Consider the following 23,373-nt stretch of genomic DNA (forward strand, 5'->3'; position numbering starts at 1 on the left):
ATAAAGGTGTAATATGTAATAAATGTATAATTTATATATAACATATAAATATATAATGAAGTAATATAAAGGTGTCATATATGTTTTCCAATTAAATGGAATAGCAAATTTTGAGAAAGTAACAGGATAAGACTATTTTCTCTAAGAATTAGAATATATACAACATATGTATATGATTGGCATCTAAATCCTTCTAATGGAAAATTCAGGCTTTGAGTAGGCTTTAGTAATAAGTTCTCAAAATTGGATTAAGGATTTTACATATAAAATTGCATTGATAATTGTAAAGGAAGTAAAATCATTTTCCCATTTTAAAGTGCCTGTCTGATCATCTTAAAAGACAGAAGGGTTTATTTTACATGTCAGACCCTCATGAATTGCTTTTTAGATTCTTCTATTAGCTACCAGGTTTAGGTCAAGAAACAGCAAATGGCATATAAAAACTGAAATTCTCTGAAGTTTCAGATTTGGAAAACCAAATGGAGTAAGATGTACCAAACTGTATTAAGTCTTATTACTAGCAGATTTTAACAGAATGATCTAGGAATCTCTCCAAGTGACTTGAAATCAGAGCTGCTCTGAGAATCAAGCCTATTCCAAAATGTCCAAGGGAAGACATTTCCAAGGACTAGCTAGGACATCTGAGACTCAAGATGAAATAATTAGATGGACGTTGGGAGTGGGCTACCGTATCCAAGGAGACTTAATGTTATTTGGTATTGGTGATTATCGTCATGTTGCTTTGGCCCTTTGTTTCATGCTGTTTATGTTTGTTGAATTTTCTTGGTTACTGTGCTGACTTATAAATCACCCTCCTCAAAATAGTAGTCTGATCCGTAGCCTGACTTAGTTTACCTATAGAGTCTATTTAACAAGGCTTGGCTCCTTAAGGGACATCATCATCACTGTCTTCGATTTTGTGTTAGCTGTTGTACTAAGCTGCGTGAGAGTCTTTTTTTTTTTTTTTTGGTATGGAATGTTGATAGGGAGCATGAGCACATTAAAAACCTTATAAATTTGACTTCTAGATAAGTGATCCATGGAAGGTGTGGGCTGGCGCTTACCCCATGTATCCAAGTGGGGGAATTGAGAGAGTTGTCTGAACCCAATATTCTACCTTGTAAAACTGACTCCATTTGGAGACTTAGTTTCATTTTCCTGTAAAATTCTACCTACTTGCTTATCATGGGAATTGAGTGATATTCTGTTTTCATAACCAGGAAATTCTACCTGCTCACTCTCCCTCCTCTCAACTCAGAAAGTCCTTAATCTTTTCTCCAACTAGAAATCAGATGACCTAATCTTGCATCCTGGCTTATATCTTGTTAATTGTTATCTTTTAATGCATAAAAATCTGTCTCCTCTCTATTTGGAGTCCAGCGCCAAGCTGAGGAGGTGTGGTCCCAATTTGTTATGCACTTGGCATGCGATGCTTACTAAATCTATATGCTTGGAACCTTGAACTCTTTTTTCCTCAATTATTTCAGATTTCACCTGCCATAACTGTTACTATAGTTACAGATAATCTCAATGTGGATAAAAGGAAACTGATATCTTCAAAACACCGTGACTGCTAAAGGAGGTTTCTGATAAGCTCAGATTTTAAAAGGCACATATGTAAGGACAAATGCAAAGTGTGGTGTGCACTTTTTCTAGTAGTGACAGGAAAAAAGCAGCTCAGAAGGAGCTCAGGCTTGTGAAAAATGCCAAAGATAATGTAGTGACCACAACCCTGCAAAGGAAAATAAACTATGAGAGACTTAAGAACCATGATCAACATAGTGACCAATCAGAAGACAGATGCTGAATCATGCTTCCCACATCTTGGCAGATAAATGATGAAGCAGAGGTGCAGATTAAGAATACATTTCCAGACATAGCTAATATACTCTGGGTTTGCTTGGCTTGTCTCTGCTACCTTGTTATAAGAGAGGGCTTTATTTGGGGGGAGGAGAGGAGGTATAATAACAGTGATTTAAAAAAATAAAGAAAAGTGTCCATGAAACATTTCAAAACTACACAGAAGAGAGCAGAAGGGAGTTCGGAAGGGGTCACAGATCACAAAAAGGCACTGTTGGAACTACTAGGTTGAACATAACACACACATGCACACACATATATGTATGTATGTATATGTATACACACATATACATATGTATGTATGTATATGTATACACACATATACATATGTATGTATATGTATTTACACACACACACTTAGGAAAAACCAAGTAGTATATAACAGAACTTCTTGATCTCATATACAATCCTCTTTTTCTCTTCTCTGTATGTTAATATTTCTCAAGTTCATAATTTTTAAAAAGAAGAACGTACAGACTAAAATGCTAACAATTTCTTCATGGCTAGTTTTAAGTAAGAAAATAAGGAAAGGAACGGCCTCTGCTTGATAAAGCTGGCAGGATGCTGACATGATAAAAAGAACGCTACACTGCTCAATTTCTAGTTTTGGTCTATCTTGTTTATGAAAGAGAATGATTTCCTATCTTGAAATGGCAGAACAATCATTTGGAGGAAAATAAAGAGTAAAATTGTAGTAAGATAAGTCATATTGTCACTTCTCCTCCCACAGACTGGGATCCAGCCAAATTGACCTTTTCTTTGTTCCTTGCACATGGCACTCCATCTCTCACCTCCATGCCTTTGCACTGGCTGTACTCATGCCTGGAATGCTCTGTCCTTTTTACCCCTGCGCTCACGCATCATCTTTTACTTGAAGCCTCTCCTGATCCCCACAACTGCTAGTGCCTTCTCTTCCAAAGTATCTGATGTTTAGCTGCTTTGTACATAACTGTACCTATTAACTTTATATTTACGCTGAATATGTTTTTATACGTATTCTTGTTACCCCCTTTTGATGTAAGCTCTTTCTGAGTAGGGATTGTTTCCTTCTTTGTACTTCAATGCCTGGCACATAGTAGGACCTTAGTAAACACTCATAGATGGATGGACTGATGAGTACCCAGATGTCCTAAATGAGTTCAGTCTCTAGGCCTGGACTAATTACATCATAGAACGAGATACCAAAACAATTTGGAGATGTGGTCATGAAACTACTTTTTATATCTCATAACTTACAGGCCTACACCAATGTAATAAACATAATACTACCAAAAATGGAGAAATCATGGAGAAATAACAGAAGATAGATTCCCTGATTTTCAAAGATTACAAAAAGCATATCCCAGAAACAACAGCACAGGAATTGTGATGTTGATGCTGAGTTAAATTCTAGCTCCAGAGGACATCACTGATGACGAGGAGCCAAACTCACTCCATTTCCTTTTTTGCTCTATTGCTAGATCAAGGGAATGCCACCAAAATAGCCTATCTTCATTTTAGCAAAGACATCTGAGAAGTTTCTTTTCATAGCTTTGTAAACAAGGGGAGAAACGTGGGCTAGGGGGAATACAGACGTGTAAAGAGATGTTCACAGTTGGTGGCACAGAGAGTATTCGTTAGCAGACTGCATCCAACCCAGAAGGCAGCCTCTAGAAACGTGCCAAAGGCCTCTCATCCTCAGCCTTCTCCTGTTCAATGTTGATATCAACAGCTTAGATATAGATACTCATCAAACATGCAGATGACAGAAAGCTGGCAGAGAGTGAGAACTAAATGATAGGACAGGCCTCTAAATGGATCTCATTAGTCCAAAGCCAACAAGATGACATTTCATACACTGGAGGGGCTAGAGAAAGCTCACTAAAGCCCTGGTGGAGAAGCTGGAAATGGGTCCACCCATTCTGGAAAGCTATTTATAATCATAAGAAAAAAAGGCACTAGACTCTATATACCCTTTGTACCCTTCGATCTGCTGATAGCACCAGTAGGCACAGATACCCAGGAGGTCAAAGATGTGAGAAGCACAGTCAATATATGGTCTCATTTGCTTTACTGAACTTCTCAAGGAAGACTTCTATTGAGGACAGGGAGAGGAAAGTCATAGGGGAAGTAATGTTAGAAATTAGAAATTAGGCCAATAGTGTAGAAAAAGGCAACTAAGTGGTTCAGGGGATAGCACTAAAATCAGGAAGAACTGAGTTTAAATCTGGCCTCAGACACTTACTAGTTATATGACTCCAGGTGTCATTTAATCCTGCTTGCCTCAGTTTCTTCCTCTGTAAAATGAGCTGGAGAAGGAAATGGCAAACCATTCCAGTATCTTTGCCAAAAAAAACCACCCCAAATGGAATCACAAAGAGTCAGACATGACTAAAACAACTGAATAATGTAGAAAAAGAAAATAAGGGAAAAGCTGAAATTGCACAGGGGTGTGTAAAGTCTTGGCTTTAAATTGTTTTTAAAAAAGAACTCATCCAAGCATAGGCCTGGGGTGGGGAGAGGAAAGAGAAGAAAGAGTTGGCTCCCTAGCAATGCTTGTAAAAAAAGAGCATAAGCTCAACACGATCCAACAGCTGCTTTTAAAAAATATGGGTCGCATTAGGAGAACACCAGCGTCCAAAACAAGAAAGACATGAGTCTCCCTGGATTCCAGGAAGGTCATATCTAGGGGATTATGTGCAGTTCTGGGCAACACAGTTATTCCTTCCACATCGAGGGCGGATATTAGGGTCATAGCACCCTTAGGATCTGCAAAATCTGCATAAAATTGTTTGGCCTTCCCTTTGTACCAAAGAAGAAGTCTGAATTTTTTTCTTTTTCTTTTATAGGGTGTTTACAGTACCTTACTGGGAAATTTGTGTTGATGTTATGCAATATTATACATATATTTTATGCATTTCCAAATCTTTAAACTTTTTCTATGTCATCTACTGGCCTTCATGTGTTGTCTCTGACTTCTGTAAAATTCCCCCCAAATTCTCATTTAATTTCTTATACCAACCTGCCACATATCAAAACCAGGATAGGGGTATGAAAGGGATAAATGTATATTTTATTTTTAATTTCCACTGGGATCTTTGTTTTTATATCACTTTCATTTTCCAATATAACACCTTCCCTTACCTCATAACAAAGAATTTTTTAAAAGGAAACAACACATTTCAGTAAAACAAACTACCTAGCAAGTCAGACATGATATAAAGCGTTCCACACATCCACAGTCCCTGATATCTGCAAACAAGGAGGAGATGCATTTCTCCTACATTTTTCTGGGGTCCAATCCAATTATTCCAGTGTCAGTGTGTTGCTACAGTTTCCATTTCACTGTTGCAGCAATGACATGTATTGTTTTTGTGGTCTCCTTTACGTCATTTTGCATTGCACCAGTTCCCTGCTCTGAATTCTATCTCCTGACTCTAGGCCTTCTCACTGGCTGCCCCATGCCTGCAACACCTTCCTCAATTTCTCGATCTTCTGGGTTCCCTCAGGTCCCAGTTAAAATCCCACCTTCCACAAGAAGCCTTTTCCCATCCTTCCCTCTGCTGATCTCCAGTATGTACATAGCTATTCACTTGGTGTCTCCATCATTAGACTGTGAGCTCCTTTTCCCTTCCTATCCCTGTGCTAAGCACAAGAACTGGCACATTGGAAGCACTTAATACATGCTTTTTGACTTGGTAACTTTTATTCTTACAAAAGAATTCTACTACTGTCTTGTGTAGCTTCCCTTACAGCGTAATTGGTATAGTAATAAATCTGTAAATTCATTTAAATAGTATGACCATTTTTAATTCCATTGGCATGGCCTAGCTTGGAGCGCAGAATATCTGCCATTGATTTAAGTCATTCTTTATTTTTTTAAAGAGTAATTTGTACACAGATTTGGCCTATATCGAATTGCTTGCCTTCCAAAGGGAAGGGGTGGGGAGGGAGGGAGGTAAAGAAGGTGGAACTCAAAGTGTTAGGATCAACTGTCGAGTAATGTTCTTGCCACTAGGAAATGAGAAATACAGGTAAAGGGGTATAGAAAGTTATCTGGCCCTACAGGACAAAAGAGAAGACGGAGACAAGGGCAGAGAGGGATGATAGAAGAGAGAGCAGATTGGTCATGGGGCAATTAGAATGCTTGGTGTTTGGGGTGGGGAGGGGACAAAAGGGGAGAAAATTTGGAACCCAAAATTTTGTTAAAATGAATGTTAAAAGTTAAATAAATAAATTAATAAAGAAAAAAAATAAAGAGTAATTTGTAACGGTATCTACATAAGTTGAGTGTGCTGGGCGCCTACTTTAAACAGGACACTGACAAAATGGAATGTCCCTACAGGGAGGCAACTAAGATGGTGAAGGGCTGGAAAGTCATTTAATATAAGAAATAGTAATAAAAAATAGCTAACATTTATATAGCGCTTATGTGCCAGACACTCTGCTAAGTGCTTTAGAATTATTATCTCATAAGATCTTCACAACAACTGCTAGTAGCTGTATGAAAAATGGTGACAGGAATAGGGGATATTTAGTCCAGAGAAGAGACAGCTTGGTGGGGTGACTTTACCACTGTCTTCAAATGTATGAAGAGCTATCACAGGAAAGAAAGAGTGGGCTGGTGTTTCTTAGACCCAGATGGGAGAATAAGTCCAGCGGTGGAATTACAGGGAGGTAGATTTCAGGTCAAAACTAGGGAAGTTTTCTTAACATTTAGAGCTACCCATACTTAAGAGAGTAATGAGCTCCCAATTCCCAAATGTATGAAAGCAGAGGTTGATGGGGCTGCTGCAGAATAGATCTCAGCACTGGATGGAAGGCTGAACTTCTTATGTCCCTTTTCCAACCCTTAACTTTCTATGGTCACTCCATTTGACTAGAATGAGAAAGTGGGGCCGGGGGGAGAGGGGGGGGTTGGGAAGGGAAGGAGGAAAGGAGCATGCATGCCTCAGAGGAGAGCACATAGGAGTCATTTGCTTAAGTTGTGAAAGGGACTCTGGCCAGAGCTGTCCGTAAGGAGCTCAGGAAGCTGCCAAAGGTCAAATGACTAACACTGAGGCAAGCTCATTCCTTAGGCCAGACCTTGAAAGAGACGCACTTGCGTGCCAATTCCGTGTGTTACTGTCAAGGACACAAAACAGAAAATCTCCAACCTGAAGAGCACGGCAACTTTTGTGTTAGACAAACAGACTAGGTATGTCATTGTGAAGATATGTATGTGATATGAAAAAGCCCAAGTGACTGAGCTGCTTACATGATGTAACTGTTCCTTTTTGCAAATTGATTTGAAAAGTATACACTCTATGTGCATTTCTTCTACCCACATTTAGAGAAATAAGAAAAAGGCAGCCGCAGCAAAACCAGAGAAGGCTACTCACAGAACTGGGCACAGCAGTGCAAGAATATAACGTGTCTCGACCAACTAATCGCTGGATGTTCTCTAAAAGCAGTCCGACCAATGGGAGGTAGAGCTGGGCTATTTTGGCCTGCTGGTTCTAAAAAGCAATTAGAGTCCAGAGTTATAAATGGCATATGGTCTATGTGGATCACATGTTAAAAAGAATACGGTGCTACAGCTCTGTTTTGGTTAAAGACTGGTCAATATCCAAGCTACAGTAAGTAGAACTTGTTCATAACAATGATTTGTATTCTGTTATAGCCGATTCATATGCCCTGCAACGTAAAAGCTGACATCACACTTAACTTGTGAGGCAGATGTTAATGCTGTCTGTCCTTTGATACCACTGCAGGTGTTTTTGTTCTCTATTTAAGTTGTCTTTTACCTTGATCAGCCTTGTTCGCAAATATATCTTGTGGTCTTAGCTCCCCAGGATAAAATATCAGACAACAAAGATTTAGGCACATTTGTAAAAGTGAAAACACTTTGATTTATAGTCACTAATGGCCCTAGCCAAGGGTAGCTCCTCTCTAAAACGTCTGCTCACTACTAATGCTGAAGACATGAAACCCCCTTCATTCAACCCTGATCTCTGAAATAACCAAGATTTTTCACGTAAAGCCTTAAGCCTTATCATGGTCCACTCAGAAGGGCATACTTGATAAGCATGTCTCACTATTAGGCCTAGTATTATAGAGATATCAGTATAGCATTAGTGGAGAGAGGGCTAGCCTTGAAGCCAGGAAAACTCGAGTTCAAATCTCACCTCTGACATGTATGGGCTGTGAGACCTGGGGCAATTCACTCAACATCTCAGTGCTCTAGGCAACTGTGACTATAGTTCCAGAGAAGGTCCTGGCTTGCATTGAAGGAGGGAGTTTCCTCACTTGGCAGTTCCCTACAACCAGTGAAATCACAGATGTGCTTCCTCCCCCCTATTACGAACAATTGTCACAGCTACAGCAGTAGAAACTGTCAGATAATCGTGCAATAGAAAGCTAGGGGCTGGATTTCTCTGTAGGGCAGCACATAAAGCAAGCAGTGAATGTTTGAAAGCCTTAAATTGGACGACTTGGCAATTAGAGATCTGAAATGAATGCCACTCATCAAGCATCCAAGCATCTTCTGGCTCTCACAGATAGATGAGAATATTATAGAGAAATAATTCCATTTCTAAATCTAGTTTATAAATTAAAAAAATGACAAATTCCCATGTAGGATCTAATTTATACTTTCATAATTCATGATTTGGTAGACGGGGAGTCTTGTATGAAAGGATATGCTATTTAATAATATTATCACTGTATAAACAACAGAGTACCCTCAAGCTTCTGAAGCCAACATATCAGCTCAACCCAGCTCTGACTTAATGGCTAAACTGAGGCTGATGGCAGGGTGGGAGGAGTGCAGCTATCTCTCCTCCTGGAATATGCCCATAGTTTACAACTTCCGACCTGATTAAAGGCAAAAGCTCACTGACTCTCTAAGGGTGGGAGGTACAGCTTCCCGTTACAGGGTCTTCCAAAGCCTCCACATGACTGATCAGCGGTACGAACACATGGTGATCGTGGCTGGAAGTGTTATACTGCTGTCAAGAAGAGGAATCCTCCAGTGTTCAGGCTGTTTAATCTACTTTTCCAGTTCCTAGGGTTTTCAGATGAGGACAGCTTCAGTGGACAGGTAGCCAGTTTTCCAATCCAAAAGTTTCTGCTATTGTACTTGGGCTCACTGCTAATGGTAATGGGGCCATCACTGAGAATGGTCCTTCTGAGTGAACTTTTATGTTGACTTAAAGTGGCAGAAGATGATTTACTTAAGACTTAAACAAGCATGGTTTAAATATATGTTATAAGCTAAGCAAAAGACCACTACTACCATTATGTACATAACACAGAAAAGATAGAAGAATAATTTTAGCTACCTATGCATTTGTCCCCATAGGCAAGTGTCATTTTTAAAGAGGGAAGAAAACTGTAGTGTATGAGTATGAGTGTATGAGTATATGAGTGTGTGTGTGTGTGTGTGTGTGTGTATGCGTGTGCATGTGCATATTCTCTACACCAGCACCTCATGCCTCATTCCAGAGCAGAGTTGACCAGAAGGTGGGTCTGTCACCTGAAGCCCAGTATGGTTAAGTCCAGGGAGTCCCATCACCAGAAAGTGAGTCAGCAGCTGATGGACAGATAGATTTAAATCTAGGTATCTACACTGATATGCATCCTTCTAGATAAACAGCCCAAGCAAACTGTTTCCCAAGGTAGATCAGGAGCACCACAATGATCTGAAGCTGTGTAGAGAGTATCCCCACCTACAAAATCATGGTTCCTTGAAATCTGCACATAGTGTCTCTGGACATTAATGGTAGTTGTAACTGCCTTAAAAAAAAGAAACCATTGTCTGGAAATTGAAACAACTGAAGCATCTTAGTAAAAGGTGGCCTTAAACACTCAAGTTGCCTGCCCTGATGAAGATGTCAATAGTTATGCAAAACCTCACTGGTGTCTGTGAACAGATTTATGATGTCGAATTGGCCACTCCGCTCTCACCTTGTGCTGGTACCTAGTGTCAAATGCATGCTTTATCAAGAGCTGCTTTATAACAGTGATAGCCAAACAGCGGATCTCATAGCTGTCTTGCAGAGCAACAGATGTTTCCCTCAGGAGGAGACCAACCAAGAAGTGATGCTTGCAATACTCATCTGATAAGCTTGATTCCAGGTTGGAATCTGCAGAAAACACGAAATTACAAAATCTATTTATAAAACTCACCTTCAAATTGTTTTAAACAAATTAAATTAGCATCTTATCTCATGTTAATACATAACTATAACTATGATTTTATTATTTATGACTTCACCAGAACAATGCCCTTCTCCCATAAAATAAACATGTATATTTCCACAAAATACAGAACAGTTCTTTGAATGGGATTTGGATGGATGGGCCTTATGATGAGTTAAATCAGTAAGTTGGAACCTATATTCTTTTTGACTTAAACTCTCAGCCTAGAAAATGATAGGAAAAGAATTCCATATAGGGCAGCAAAAGCAAGTTGAAACATCTTTTTTTAGCTGAATATTAAGGCTTAAATCTCCTTCTCAACTTCCTTTATCACCATAGTAATAAAAATCTGTAAAATGCACAGAAACTTTCTTTTAAATGTCCTCTCAGAAATCTTCACCACTCTGATCTCCATGGCAGCCTAACTCAACTTCAGATTCTCTGGTCGAGTTCGGTCTGAGCGACTCCCCACAAACAGATTCTCCTCAGGAGAGTATTCTCCATCCTACCGTTTCCACAAATGTATTTTGAATATCCTTGTTGTTATATTTATTGCTATGCCCTCATGATAGGCCCTAGGTTTTCTGTTTTTGAGCATTCCCCACAATAATTCCCTCACATCTTGTTTTGTATTCAGTAGGTGCTCAATAAATGTTGGTGAAACATTCAGTTTGAACCCCAGAATGAAGACCCATACCTTGTCCTCATCCCATCACTTTCCCTGACTTGCTCTTGACTCCTGTTAACATGTGGAGAAGAACAAGGGAGGAGTTGGAGTCCTCGGCCTTGGATCATTTTTCTGGTTCATTTCTGCTTTTAGCTCTAGGCCTATAATTCAGATAACCTCTTGCTGTCATGATTAATGTTCTTCAGAGTTATTGGCGAGATGGTCTGTGTTCATCCAAATCAGCGGCAAGGGTTAGGGTGAGGTTTCCTCTCTGCAAACAATCTGGCACATGTTTACATACCTAGATAGTCTCATCAGATGAGAGTGAATCACTGTTTTGGGGTTCTGGCAATCAGCTGGGGTTTTGTTGGCTTTTTCTAGATTGGCTATGACAAGGTAGCTTGACCCAGTGAGCATTGCACCTGTCCCCAAAAAGGGACAGGTTTGTAAGGCCAGAATGCAGTTTCTTCTGCTGGTGATATTAAAGGAGGCTCCCCTCCAAAGTACTATGGCAATGTTAGTTTTGACTTTTAAAAGGGATTTAAAAAACAAACCAAGAAAAGCTTGTTCACTTGAGTTATACAGTCAAATTAAGAGACTACATGGTGCCTGTTTTTTAAAAAGTAAGCAGATTAAGTTAGAAGGAACCCAATTAAACCTACCTACTGAAGTCAAACGGTCCACAGCAAATGAAAAAAAATCTAATTACCATGTGAAAAGAAAAGGGACAAATAAAAAACACAGCAACGAAAGAACATCGGTTCATAATAAAGCATGCACAGCAAAAGCATTCCCATTCCACAGCAGCTTGGGTTGGATTTCTCTGGTTTCATCAACAGTCACGCATTTGAAAATTTACCATATGCATTCCCAATTCTCCTGTCTACACTTGTCTATAATCTGTACCACAAAACGGTATTTCAGGTAGTGAATCTGGCACAGGGGATAGACAGCCGGGCCTGGAATCAGGAAGACTCATCATTTTCCTGAGTTCAAATCCAGCCTCAGACAAATACTAGCTGTGTGACCCTGGGCAAGTCACATAACCCTGTTAGCTTCAATTTTCTCATCTGTAAAAAAATGAGCTAGAGAAGGAAATAGCAAACCACTCCAGTATCTCTGCCAAGAAAACCCCAAATGGGGTCAACAGAAACTCAGACCCCAACTGAAAAATGACTGAACTGACTGAAACGTGACTTCTCCAATACATCCTAATGCTGTCAGGAAAAAGAGGCTGCTGCCCAGAGTGCATTGCCCAGACTTCAGCACGTCCAGCCCACCCACTTAACCACCCAGCATTCTGTCCAAGGAGGCCCAAGATAAAGAATGTGGACCCAACAACGAGATGTACCTTGAACTCTTTGAAGTTTGGGTTTTGCAAATGCCATCGGCAAATTTAGAGGAATGTAATGTTCATGATTACAAACTGTTTGTAGAAATTCAAACTTGTACTCAGCCAGAACCTGGGTAGGAAAAAAAAATTAGTCATGTGTCGATATGAATGCAATTTGGCATAGACTTAATGCTTTTTTCTTTTAATGGTGAGCATTCATTCTTGAAACAGATTTAGAATAATAAATATGGATGGGAATGATCCTTGAGAGTTGGGGAGGGGGGAGTGGGAAGGGAGGGTGGCCCTTGCTTCATACTATAGTCTGAAAGCCTCCTGAAACCACATGGGACACTTGGTCTTGGTCACGATCTGCTCTCATCTTAGTTGGGGATCTGCACCACAGGATCTTAAATACCCATGAGCCCTTGAAAATATGCGAAGACCAATAAGGAAGAGCTTTGCTCCTTGGCCTAAGTTAGAAAGCAGATTGGTGCTGGACCATATGTACATAGAAGATGGGCCCCTGAGTTTGGTGGCCCTGATAAGTCTGACTGTTCAGTGCCCAGAGGAGCAAAGCTAAGACTTTCCTATTTCCCTTTTCTTAGAGTAGTAAATCATCACCCCAAATTCTTTCCTAAGCTCTATCTGTTTTTCCAGACTTTGGAATTTGAAATTGCCCTACACTTTACAGAACTCAGTAACGGAAGCAACTGCCATTATTAACCTGTTTGTTTCATCTTCATGTATATGCAAAAAAAACTTTTTATGGCCACTTCCAACAGAAAACAAATGCTTTGTCTAACTGTATCCAGTTATAACTCACCTTGGGATCTTTGGGGCTGAATCCAGACATATAGTCATTGATCAGGTTGAAAACAAATCCTCTGTCCATCAATGTCAGACAGCGCTAGAGAAACCAAATAAAAAGTTGCTATCAGGGACATGATCCCTATAGCCTGCCCGGTAGGCACATGAGTATTCCACCAAAGGTCAGCTATTTCCATTTATGTTGAAGAAGAAACAAAAATACACAGAAAGAACAAAAGAACGACCAGTGTCTTAGTAGTGAAAAAGTCAGAATTTGGGGCCTACCCCCGCAGTTTTCCCAAGTGGCTAACCCGGTCAACTTTACTGCTTCACTTTTGGCCCAGTCTAAAAAGTCCATGATGGAGGTGGTGTTGACAGCAGATGAAAGTGTAGCCTTGTTGAGGGGTCTCCCTGCCTTTGGTCTCTTCTCCTGCCAATCCACTATCACATTAACCTTCCTCAAACAGCATTATGATCAGCTAATCCCATGCTCAGAATCATCAATGGATCCCCAGTTAATTAAATCTAACTTCTGTAGTTAGGAATTTAAGATCCTGTATCATCTGACTCCAACCTATGTCTCCAGCCTTAACAATGGCTAGCATTTAGATAGCACTTCATGTGCCAGGGCATTATGCTAAGAGCTTTATAATTCTTATCTCATCTGGTCTTCACAACAGTCCTGGAAGGAAGGCTCTATTACCGCCATTTTACAGTTAACTTCCCCAGGACCACACAGGGCCAGATTTGAACTTGGGTCTTCCTGCTTCCAGGCCTAATGCTTTATTCACTATACCACCTCACTTCCTTCTCTCCTATACAACTCTCCTACATAGGATCGCAGTATGACAGACTTAAGAGTTGGAAAAGAATGGAGATGCTGTAATCCAGTTCTTTTGTTTTACAGGTGATGAAACTTACTCAAGATAAGTGGGTGGCAAAACCAGCATTCCATATGTATGAATGTATGTATGCATATGTATATATGCACATATTATTTACACACATGCATGTATGTGCATATACACATACGTAAGTATACACACATATAAAATAGGCACACATTTACACATAATGTGCACACGTACATGTGTGTACACACATACACAATGCATTGTGTGCATGTGTATGCATGTATGTATGTGTGTGTGTGTGTGTGTGTGTGTGTGTGTGTGTGTGTGTGTGTGTGTGTACGTAGCTATGGACTGAGTACCCAGAAAGCCACATGTGGCCTCAAGGCTGCAGATGCCCCACCCCTGGTTTAGTGCACCAGAGTACTGGACTTGGAGTCAGGAAGACCCAGGTCCAAATGCGACCACCAATACACTTTAATAGCCATGTGACCACGGACAAGTGACAATCTCTCAGAGCCTCAGTTTCCATCTATAAAATGGTGACAGTATCTGTCCTGCATACCTCAAGAGGCTGCTGTGAAGCTTAAAATAGAAAATATCAGCTCTTGTTATAACTGTTGCTCAATAAATGTCCTGCTGGATGTGGACAGAGCACAGTGTGATCATTAGAAAACTCAACGTGGTGCCCTTTGCTCTTCATAGCCAGTGTTCGATTGCTGGGCATGAACTCCAAAGAAAAGGATTAAAAGATATATTCTTTTCTGATCCTCTCAATCCCAAATAATCTCTTAGTGAATTGACTTGACAATGGAGTTTAGCTGTTTGTTTGGTTTCTAATACACAGAAAGACTTACATAATACTAGCAAAACCTCATTTCAATTCTGGCAAAGAAAGGCATCATGGATCTGAGACCTGTATCCAGAATTAAGAACCAGAAAGGCATATAGATGTGTCTCAGACAGATATTGTCTCCAGCGTTATTCATCCTTTGAGGCATTGTGGGAGGACTAGGCTGTAAGGGAAGTAGGAATGAAGAGTCCCCTAGGCCTCCTCATCCAAAAGACCCACCCAATTTGTCCAACAAAGCAACCACAGCTGTCCCTTTCTTTAAAAGAACATTCTGTTAAGTTCGGCTATCAAGTTTCTCAGAGAATTGGAAGCATATTTTAACAGGAAAAGAAACTCCTCAACATATTCCAACTGTTTGGAAAGGTTTAAGGGCGATGCCCACGGCATGTTTGTTCTTGGTGTAAAGCTCTGGCCTCTTCTTTCCTCTGTGCTATCCCTTTCCAAGCCACGAGAGTTTCTTCTTTATCTTCGGATTCTACAATTTCTAGGACATTCATTATCATGTTATATTTCTTTTGTCTGGACATTTGTACTGTTTATGGGACTGGGGTATTTTTAAAAAGGTCTAGTTGAACGTGTTACATAAAGAATCCATTCCATGGAGAGTCACTGAATTCCAGAGTCTGGGGTACCAGCCTTTAGAAGTGTTTATTGCCTCACCCAAAAGGAGTTGGGAGAAGTCAGTAGAGATGAGACTCATTCATTCAGCCAGACCTCTATGCTTCTATCCCTAGCCAGCTTCTGGTCTTGGTTCTGTGTGTGACCTTGCACAGCCTCCCTCACTCAAATCAAAGTCAACTGCAAGTCATGTCATCATCTTGATGTCATGGTCCTCCCCATTCTAGATCTTACTTTCTCATCTGTAAAATGAGGGGACTGGAATGTAAGTACAAAGAACTGCAAACAGAAATGGAATGTTCCATATGATCAAGCTTGGCCCTGGAAAAGAGATGAAAAACATCCACATCCCCTTTCCTTCACTGTAGAAGTGGGATACTGAGGGGAGGAGGAAGAGACGAAGGGAATAAGCATTTATATAGTACCTATTATTGTCCTCATTTTACATTTGAGTAAACTGAGGAAGAAGAGGTTATGTGACTTGTCCAGGTTGCATAGCTAGTAAGTGTCTGAAGCTGGATTTGAACCCAGGTCTTCTTGATTCAGTCCCTATGCTCTACCTCATGGGCCACCTAGCTGCCTCGGTGCATATGGAATTCCTGTTGAGAGCAGTACCCATCCTCTATATGGGGATGGGATATTGTATAGACCTTGTCAGACAAGGTCAATGTGGTTTTTTTTTCTTTTTCTTTTTAAAGAAAGGCTTGCTGGTCAGGAGAGGTAATAATAATAATAATAATAACATATATATATAAACAAAAGGTATCAAGCAGAAGAGCTGCATGGCATTGAGAGCTGGCCTCTGATTTGATAAGACCTGGGTTCAAGTTCTGCCCCAGTCATATACTGACTGTGTGACACTGGGTAGGTTGAGTGACTTCTCAGAGCCTTGAAGTTAAAGACAAGGTGCTATCTGCATTGGTAGAGGGCATTTCCTCACCTGAAGTTTCCCTCTTCCTTTCAATTGTCTAAATTGTCTAAGCTGAAATTCCGTAAAGCAAATATTTGGGCATTCTTCAACTTTCATACATTCGGATTTGGAAACAGCTAGCCTGTGCTGGGAGGGCCTACAAGGGAAAGTCTTCCCTGGAGAAACTAAGTTATGAATGCTAATTAGCTGCCCAGGTAGGCACTAAAAAGACAATTTAACCCAGAACGTAGCTAAAATTCTATAATTAGTACTAACAGCAACATTAGTACTAGCAACGGGAGGGAAGCACTTGGGCATAACAGAGAGAACATGGATCTGGAAAGAAGAAAGGAAGGAAGGAAACAAATACTTATTAAGCACCTACTATGTGCTAGACATTGTACAAAGCCCTTAACAAATATTTCCCATGGTCCTCATGACAACCTCAGGAGGCAGGTCTTATTATTATCCCGTTTCACAGATGGGGAAACTAAGTCAGACAGCACTGAAGTGATTTGCCCAGGGTCATACAACTAGTGTATGTCTGAGGCCCGATTTGAACTCAGGTCTTCCTGACATCAGGTCCAGGCCTCTACCCACTGAGCCACCTAAGTCAACTTGCTGTGTGACTTTTAGAAAGTCACTTTAACCTCTCTGTGCCTCAGTTTCCTCATCTGTCAAATGAGGAGACTGGACAAGATCTCAGAGGTCCCTTACGTATCTATAAGAGTCTGTTTCATTAATAACATATGAGAAAATGTGTTCAGAACTCCAATCTGCTTACAAAAATTTGGAACACCACTCATTTCTAAGTTGGGAGGCCTGCTCATTTTCTGCAAACACTCCAAAATTGTCTCAAGTAGAGTAACAACAAGAAGAAATATGTTCTCTGTCCTCCATAAACATCTGGATTTGGGGCAGTATACAGACAAAATATCAGACCAACTGCACCAGCTGCTCACTTTTTTATCTGAATTGTATGGTTTGTGTACATCAAAATCACTCAAACAACCGGTCGTTTTGACAGAAAAAAAATCTATTGAAACTGGTTGTTTGAATGAAATGACTGATTATCTTCATCCAAGCAGTCGCGCCACTAGCTAGCCCCAGAACTGAGCTTCTGCTCCACAAGAGGAAATGAGTGGGACTCCATACAACTCACCTTCAGAAAGTTGGCCAAGCTGTAATTAACATTCCTTGATTCCTCCGGGATCTCCCCATATCGGATAGTCACATGAGGAATTATTGCAAGAAGGAGTGAGTGTAGTACATGATGGTAGGACTCAGGAAATCTCTGGGCCCTGGGAAGCTGAAATTCAACATGCAGAGAAAGAGTTAAAGGAACTTACTCGCCAGCTAAGGACCCAAAATGGCAACATTTGGAAGCAGGAGCAAGAGGAGAGGCCAAGTCTGTGTTTTCCGCCTCCAAACACATTTCATCGAGATGAAAGATCATTTGACCCAGGCTGCTATGACAATGAGCACAACTGATCATTAGCATTCTGAGTCACAGCTTCTCTGCTACTGGGCTGCTGCTGGTCCCACTTGCTCTGGGAATCTGTGGTCCCTGCCCCATCTAGCTCTCTGCACCCAATACAGCTGCACTTAAAGCAAACTATTAAGTCCCCAACAATTCAGATGCCCCAAATATCTCTCTAAAGTGGGGGGGGGGGGAGGGTGAGACCAACTAGGCTGCACAAATCAAAGCAATGCAGAAAAAGGATATCACATGACCATATATGCCACCGACTATGCTAGGTCCAAGTCATTTCTGTTCTGGGAAACTTGTCCCCAAAACTGTACAGAAGCCAGACTGGTCACGTCCAGGTTTCAAGTACAAGAGAGCTCAGGGTAGTCTGTCTGCAACCCTCCTGTCCAGGCTTGATCCTTTGCTTTGTTTTCACTTAATATTCTCCTCAAGCTAAGTCAAGGGCTGAAATGCCTTTTCATAATACAAAGCCAACTGAAAGGGAATGACCTTTATTCATTTACCAAGAAAAATCACCTTTGAGTTTATTTACCTTAATCTTGTTCTCTTCAAGTAAGTACGAGGCCATGGACTTGGCCAGGGCTTCGAAGAAAAACCAGGAGTACTGCAATGGGAAAACGGTAACAGCAGATCATGTCTTTGAAAGCTATCAGGATGCTTGTGTGCTAGAAAGCTGAGCATGTGTGTGCATGGGAATGTGTGTGCATGTATTCTGAACACCAGATTTGGAGTCAGAGGACCTGGGTTTGAATCTGGGCTCTGTTCCTACCAAGCCATTTGCCCTCTTGTTTCCTCCTTTCTAATGGAGGAGGTTGGGGGTTGGGGAAGCTGAATTAAGAAATTTCTAGCCCTAGATCCTACAATCCGCCAAAAACCTCTTTCAAACCAGCTGAAATATTGACAAAAGTGACTTGAAGAACCTCCCCAAATATCTTCCCACTTATCTCTGCCCATGATACCTAAAATCTGACCCTGAGAGATTCTGTTTCCTGGGTTAAAGGAATATTACCAATTAAAATGAAACTTCCTTTGAAATGGGTAATCATTTATACTTTAGGGTGATCTTATTTTAAGAACTAAACTAGTCTGTCAGCTCCTTTGCTGCAAGCTAGAAGTCAGTTTTGCTAGGGGAAGGGTAGAGAGAGTTTCAGAGTAGCAGATACCTGGATAACATGTCAGGGAAGCCCACAGGGCACAGGAAGGCACTAAAAGACAGAGTAGAGGGATGAGGGCAACTTGTGCATGTTCCCCAATTTTGTCCCGGCCCTATCTAGCTTGGATTCTGAAGCAGATTTTGTTTGCAGCTACATAATCACTCACAACTAAACAGACTGAGATTTGAAGGGTGTGGTAGAGATGGTACAAGTCCAAATGTTACATCATCAAAACAATGGTCTTACATGAAAATCAAAATCAATGAAATAGAGAAAAATAACTGACAAAGCCTATAGATTTTTAGCTCACATAGTCATCCTCTGGATTAGATGACCTGTCACTACACCTCCTGGCTCTTTGGCTCTACTGTCCACCATCAAAAAGTATTTACTAGGGATGCGATATTAGTGACCAAAAAAAAAAAAAAAAAGCCAGAAAGAAACAAAACTAAAGCTATTCAGTACAAAAAAGAGAGGGTTAATGGTTTTGAGAAAAAGAGTGAAAAAAAACCCAAAAATGAATGTATTGTAAGCAATAACACCAGCCAGAGATGATAACGAGACATTTCAATGAGTCTGGGATTTCACTGCTGTGGAAACTCTGTTGTCCCCTCCCTGCCCCCACATACACCTTTGCCCAAGGTCTCAGTGAGCCACCAAGGCCAAAAACTTCATCACCTGGTAGCCAGCCTTCTGGTGAGGAGATTTTCCAAGCTGAAACAGTGGGAGGAAGTCTGTGCTTGCCCTGCCTTGGGATCTGTTGACATGACCTGACAACCCAAGTTCTCTACACTACTCCAAATGAAGGCACTGGAGAAGGGCCCTGGGGAAGGATGATAATTGGACCAATTTCAGATTCACTAACCATAGCATAGAAAGAAAGTCCAGACCAAATATTCCAAGTGGAAAATAATTGCAGGTTACAATGTCCAATGTGGAAAATGCCAAACTAGCTGATAGGGAAAGAAGGCAACGGCTCCAAGGTTCATTCAAGTTATTTGAAATTTAGTTTGTAAACATCCCCTGCTCAAGATCTAGATTAGCCTTTGGGATCCTCCCCCGTAATGAAGAGTAAAACTGAATCAGCCAAACACAAGAGACTTTAGGTGCAGGGTGTTTTCTGGGACTAGGTTAGACATGACCTAAAAGAGTTTGGCCTTCATGAATCCAATCCCAATGCTTCTAGAATTTACCAACAGGTTCGTGTTTTTCTCTTTACTCCCTATCAGCTTTGCCCTGACCAGAGAGGATGAACAAGTCACCTGTTCTACTCCTTAAACTTTGGGGGAGGGGTGTCCCTTTGCTCCACAGCGTTGCTAGTTCTGCTACTCAGGGGCCACACCCCTGGTGATTCTATTTGCAAGCCCAGCCTAGACCTGTTTTGTTTTGTTTTTTGGCCAAAGGCCATATACATGCATAAAGGCAGATTGGATTTTCCTCTGCACAGATGTGAGCTGACAAAAGTTTGAACCAGAAGCTCCTTGGCCCTCAGGCCTCCCTGTCAGACCACCTCCCACTTCGGCTGGTCACTGAGGCACAGCTTTCCTCAAATTCCGAGTGGCTCCTGGGCCCTTACCTTTAGTAGTTTATTGATGGCTAAAAAGTCTGCAGACTGCTTTAGCGCTGCTGTCATGGCTGTGGCTAGGATTTCATGCGTCATCTGCGCCTGAGGGGCACCTGGTTTCTCAGCCCGAAAACTGTACTACAAACAAAAAGAAACCATGAACCCAATGAGATAATTAAGGAATCAGCCCCCCACCCCTCCTTAAAGAAGAAAGATTCCCCACTAACCTTCAGAAAGGATCTTAAATAATGATCCAAGCCTTCTTCGTGGCATTTTGACACAATGTGTAAGAGAACCCTGAAACGACAGCGAAGAGCCCAAATGAGGCCCTACAAAGTTCCTTTGTTCCTCTCAGGATGCAAATCTTCCTGTCACGGGCAATGGGTTAATGGGTCTTCCTAAGCAGACCTGTCTAAAGGGAGGTCTCCCCAGCACTGGAGGGAGGGCCATTTGGGGGGAATGCTAGCGAGGAGACTCGTGTTCAGGTACAGATTGGACAGGATGGCTGCTGAGGTTGGTTCTAGCTCTAAGGTTGTGGGATCATTTCTGAATCACAGAATAAGATCTGTGTCAAGGCAGTGCTCAAGAATCAAATCCAGTCGCTGATCCTCTATGAATTCTTTCATCTTTTACTTGATGATCTCGGTCAGCCCCCATGGCCTTAATTCTCATCTTTATGTAGATGATTCCCAGATCTATGTATCAAAGTCTAGTTTACCTTGATTTCTAGTTCTGCATCATCGACTGCTTTTTGGACATGTCAAATCAGATTCCCACAGGCACCTCAAAGTCATCTTTTCCCCCAATCTACCCCTTCTCTGAACCCTAACACTAACCTCTCCGATCTCTGCCATTATTCTGGAATCCATATATCCAGCCAATTGTCAAATGTTGTCATTTCTACTTTGACAACATCTCTTGTATGTGATCCCCTTCTCTCTGATCCAGGGCCTCATTACCTCTTGCCTCAGTTTTCCCCTCCTCCAATCCATCCTCCTTACAGCTACCAAAGTGCTTTTTCCTAAAGACCAGTTCTGACCAGGTCACCGTTCTACTTTCCCCTAAACTCCTTGATCTGTCATTTCAAGTCCTTTACAACATGGCCCCAACCTGCTAACTTAGTCTCCCTCTGTGTGTGTATTATATATATGCCATACAGTATATATAATATGTATGTATACATGTATATATCATATATGTATGTATATGTAAAATAGCACTAGCTAGCCCCTATGCATGAAATGAGCTCTCTGCTCACCTCTCCGTGTTAGAATCCCATTTTCTTCCAAATTCAATTCAAATACCATCTTCTATGTGTAAAGTGTTTCTTGAGCCTCCCCCAGGCTCCAAACTAAATGACCTGGAATTTGTTTGATCTATACTCTACCAATATGTATTTATGTATACGTTATCTGTCATATAAGCTCCCTGAGGGTAGGCAGTGTTTCATTTTTTTCCTTCTATTTCCAACACCTAGCCCAGTGCCTGGTCCACTGCAGATGAGTCACAAATGCCTAGTGATTAAGATCTACTGCTGTCCCTGTATTACGGAAGAGTAAAAGGGGAGATCATTATACAAAGATGAGTTCATCTAAATTCACATATAGCAACATCCAACCAACTAAGAGCCTTCAAAAATATGCCTCCAAGTCCAGAATGCACTATCAGATAACCTAAGTGGTGCATTTGTCACTTAGTTTCTTCCTAGTTATCTTAATGTGTATTAAAACTATTATTAAAACTATCCTATGTGAAAAAAATCCCTGGAAGACAGACTCACATTTAAAGCCCAGGAAGGAAGGATAAAAAGAGAAAAAATGATGAGAATTATGTTTGTGGTTAGGACAAAGTGAAGGACAGATTTGAGACAATCCAAAATCACCGAGCAAAGGGAGAAAGACAACTTTCCATATCTTTTGATCACTGAAAACCACAGGATCATCAAAAATCAGGAGGGGGGAAGGACCCCATGACAGAGAAATCAGTGACATTTTTAAAGCAATGGCCTGGAGATGGCTGAAGTTTGGGAACTGTGATATTTCTCTCAGGATCCTATTGATCAGGTCACCATTTGGAAGTTAAAATTATATTCCGACTCCAAGGCACTCAAAATCAAGCAAGATTGGTTTGTTGGTTTTTTTACAGTATCTCAGTTATTTGTGAAACTCACATGGTGCAGGTGATAGCCACATCATCTTCTTGGGTCATATTTGTGAGAACACGAAAGAGTTGCGTAAGAATTACAGGTAGAAACTGTATCATTACTTGGATCTCCATGGCATGCAAACACTAAAATGAAATGTTTAAAATACACACACACATTTACTAAACAGCATTAGTGATGAAAGCGAACAGAAATATGAGAGACTCACGTAAAGCTCAATATATATATATATACTTCAAGATGTCAAGGACCTCCGATTTCATCGCAATGGGACATCTCTTACAGCTGCCTGAGGCTCACAGAAATCAATCCCTTGCCCGTGGTTACACAGTAAGAGACAGAGGAGTGCTCTGAACTGCAGTTTTCCTAACCTGAAGTCCAGGAGTCTACCCACTAAGTAGCACTGCCCCTCAAACACAAATACAGAACATCCTGAAAGTCTTCGTGCAGAGTGCTAAGTAATACTAAAAATTATTTCATTGTAGTCAAAAGTCACAAGATTAAGGAAGTTATTTACTTTAACATACTGGGATGGCAAAATGTAACCCCAGTCTGAATGGACCTTGTTTCTTGACATTTTCCACATTTTCATAGGATTTTGATCATGTCCCCGTTTTGGAGAGAATCTGTAGCATTTACGTACATAGTACATGAAGCAGATCTAAAATTGTAGTTAATGCCAATGTGCTCGGTACGCTTCCTCATCTGCAAGGTCAAATTAGCTGATCTCTATGCCTCTTCCAGATCCCACGCTGCCCACCAGACAGGGTTGCTGTGGAGTGGGTTTCAGCTGGGTACGGCTCACATTCCAGCAACTCTGAGGTTTCCTTTCAACTCAGAAGAGCGAAGTTCTATTCCAGAAAGCACATGGCATTTCACCAACTGCCACTAGGGGGAAAGCTTGCATAATACAAGTGACAGTAGGCTCACGCCCTCTAAAAAA

At 41.0% G+C, this 23,373-nt stretch overlaps 1 protein-coding gene across 2 annotated transcripts in view; it reads right to left on the reverse strand.

Moving 5' to 3' along the window:
* DOCK11 (dedicator of cytokinesis 11) overlaps window positions 1-23,373 on the reverse strand; it is a 193,572-nt gene that overhangs the window by 64,723 nt on the left and 105,476 nt on the right. Inside the window, exons 24-33 of one of the 2 annotated variants that reach the window (XM_072625880.1) lie at window positions 22,437-22,555; window positions 20,494-20,563; window positions 20,279-20,404; window positions 18,081-18,152; window positions 17,222-17,368; window positions 12,844-12,927; window positions 12,039-12,150; window positions 11,350-11,388; window positions 9,787-9,965; window positions 7,221-7,337 (exon numbers count right to left, since the gene is read on the reverse strand). In XM_072625880.1, the coding sequence (XP_072481981.1) occupies window positions 7,221-7,337; window positions 9,787-9,965; window positions 11,350-11,388; window positions 12,039-12,150; window positions 12,844-12,927; window positions 17,222-17,368; window positions 18,081-18,152; window positions 20,279-20,404; window positions 20,494-20,563; window positions 22,437-22,555 (1,065 nt within the window). The remainder of the gene's footprint in view (window positions 1-7,220; window positions 7,338-9,786; window positions 9,966-11,349; window positions 11,389-12,038; window positions 12,151-12,843; window positions 12,928-17,221; window positions 17,369-18,080; window positions 18,153-20,278; window positions 20,405-20,493; window positions 20,564-22,436; window positions 22,556-23,373) is intronic. The other variant, XM_072625882.1, reaches the window with a different exon arrangement.

The sequence above is a fragment of the Notamacropus eugenii genome, chromosome X (genome assembly GCF_028372415.1).
Source record: "Notamacropus eugenii isolate mMacEug1 chromosome X, mMacEug1.pri_v2, whole genome shotgun sequence".
Classification (NCBI taxonomy): Eukaryota; Metazoa; Chordata; class Mammalia; order Diprotodontia; family Macropodidae; genus Notamacropus; species Notamacropus eugenii.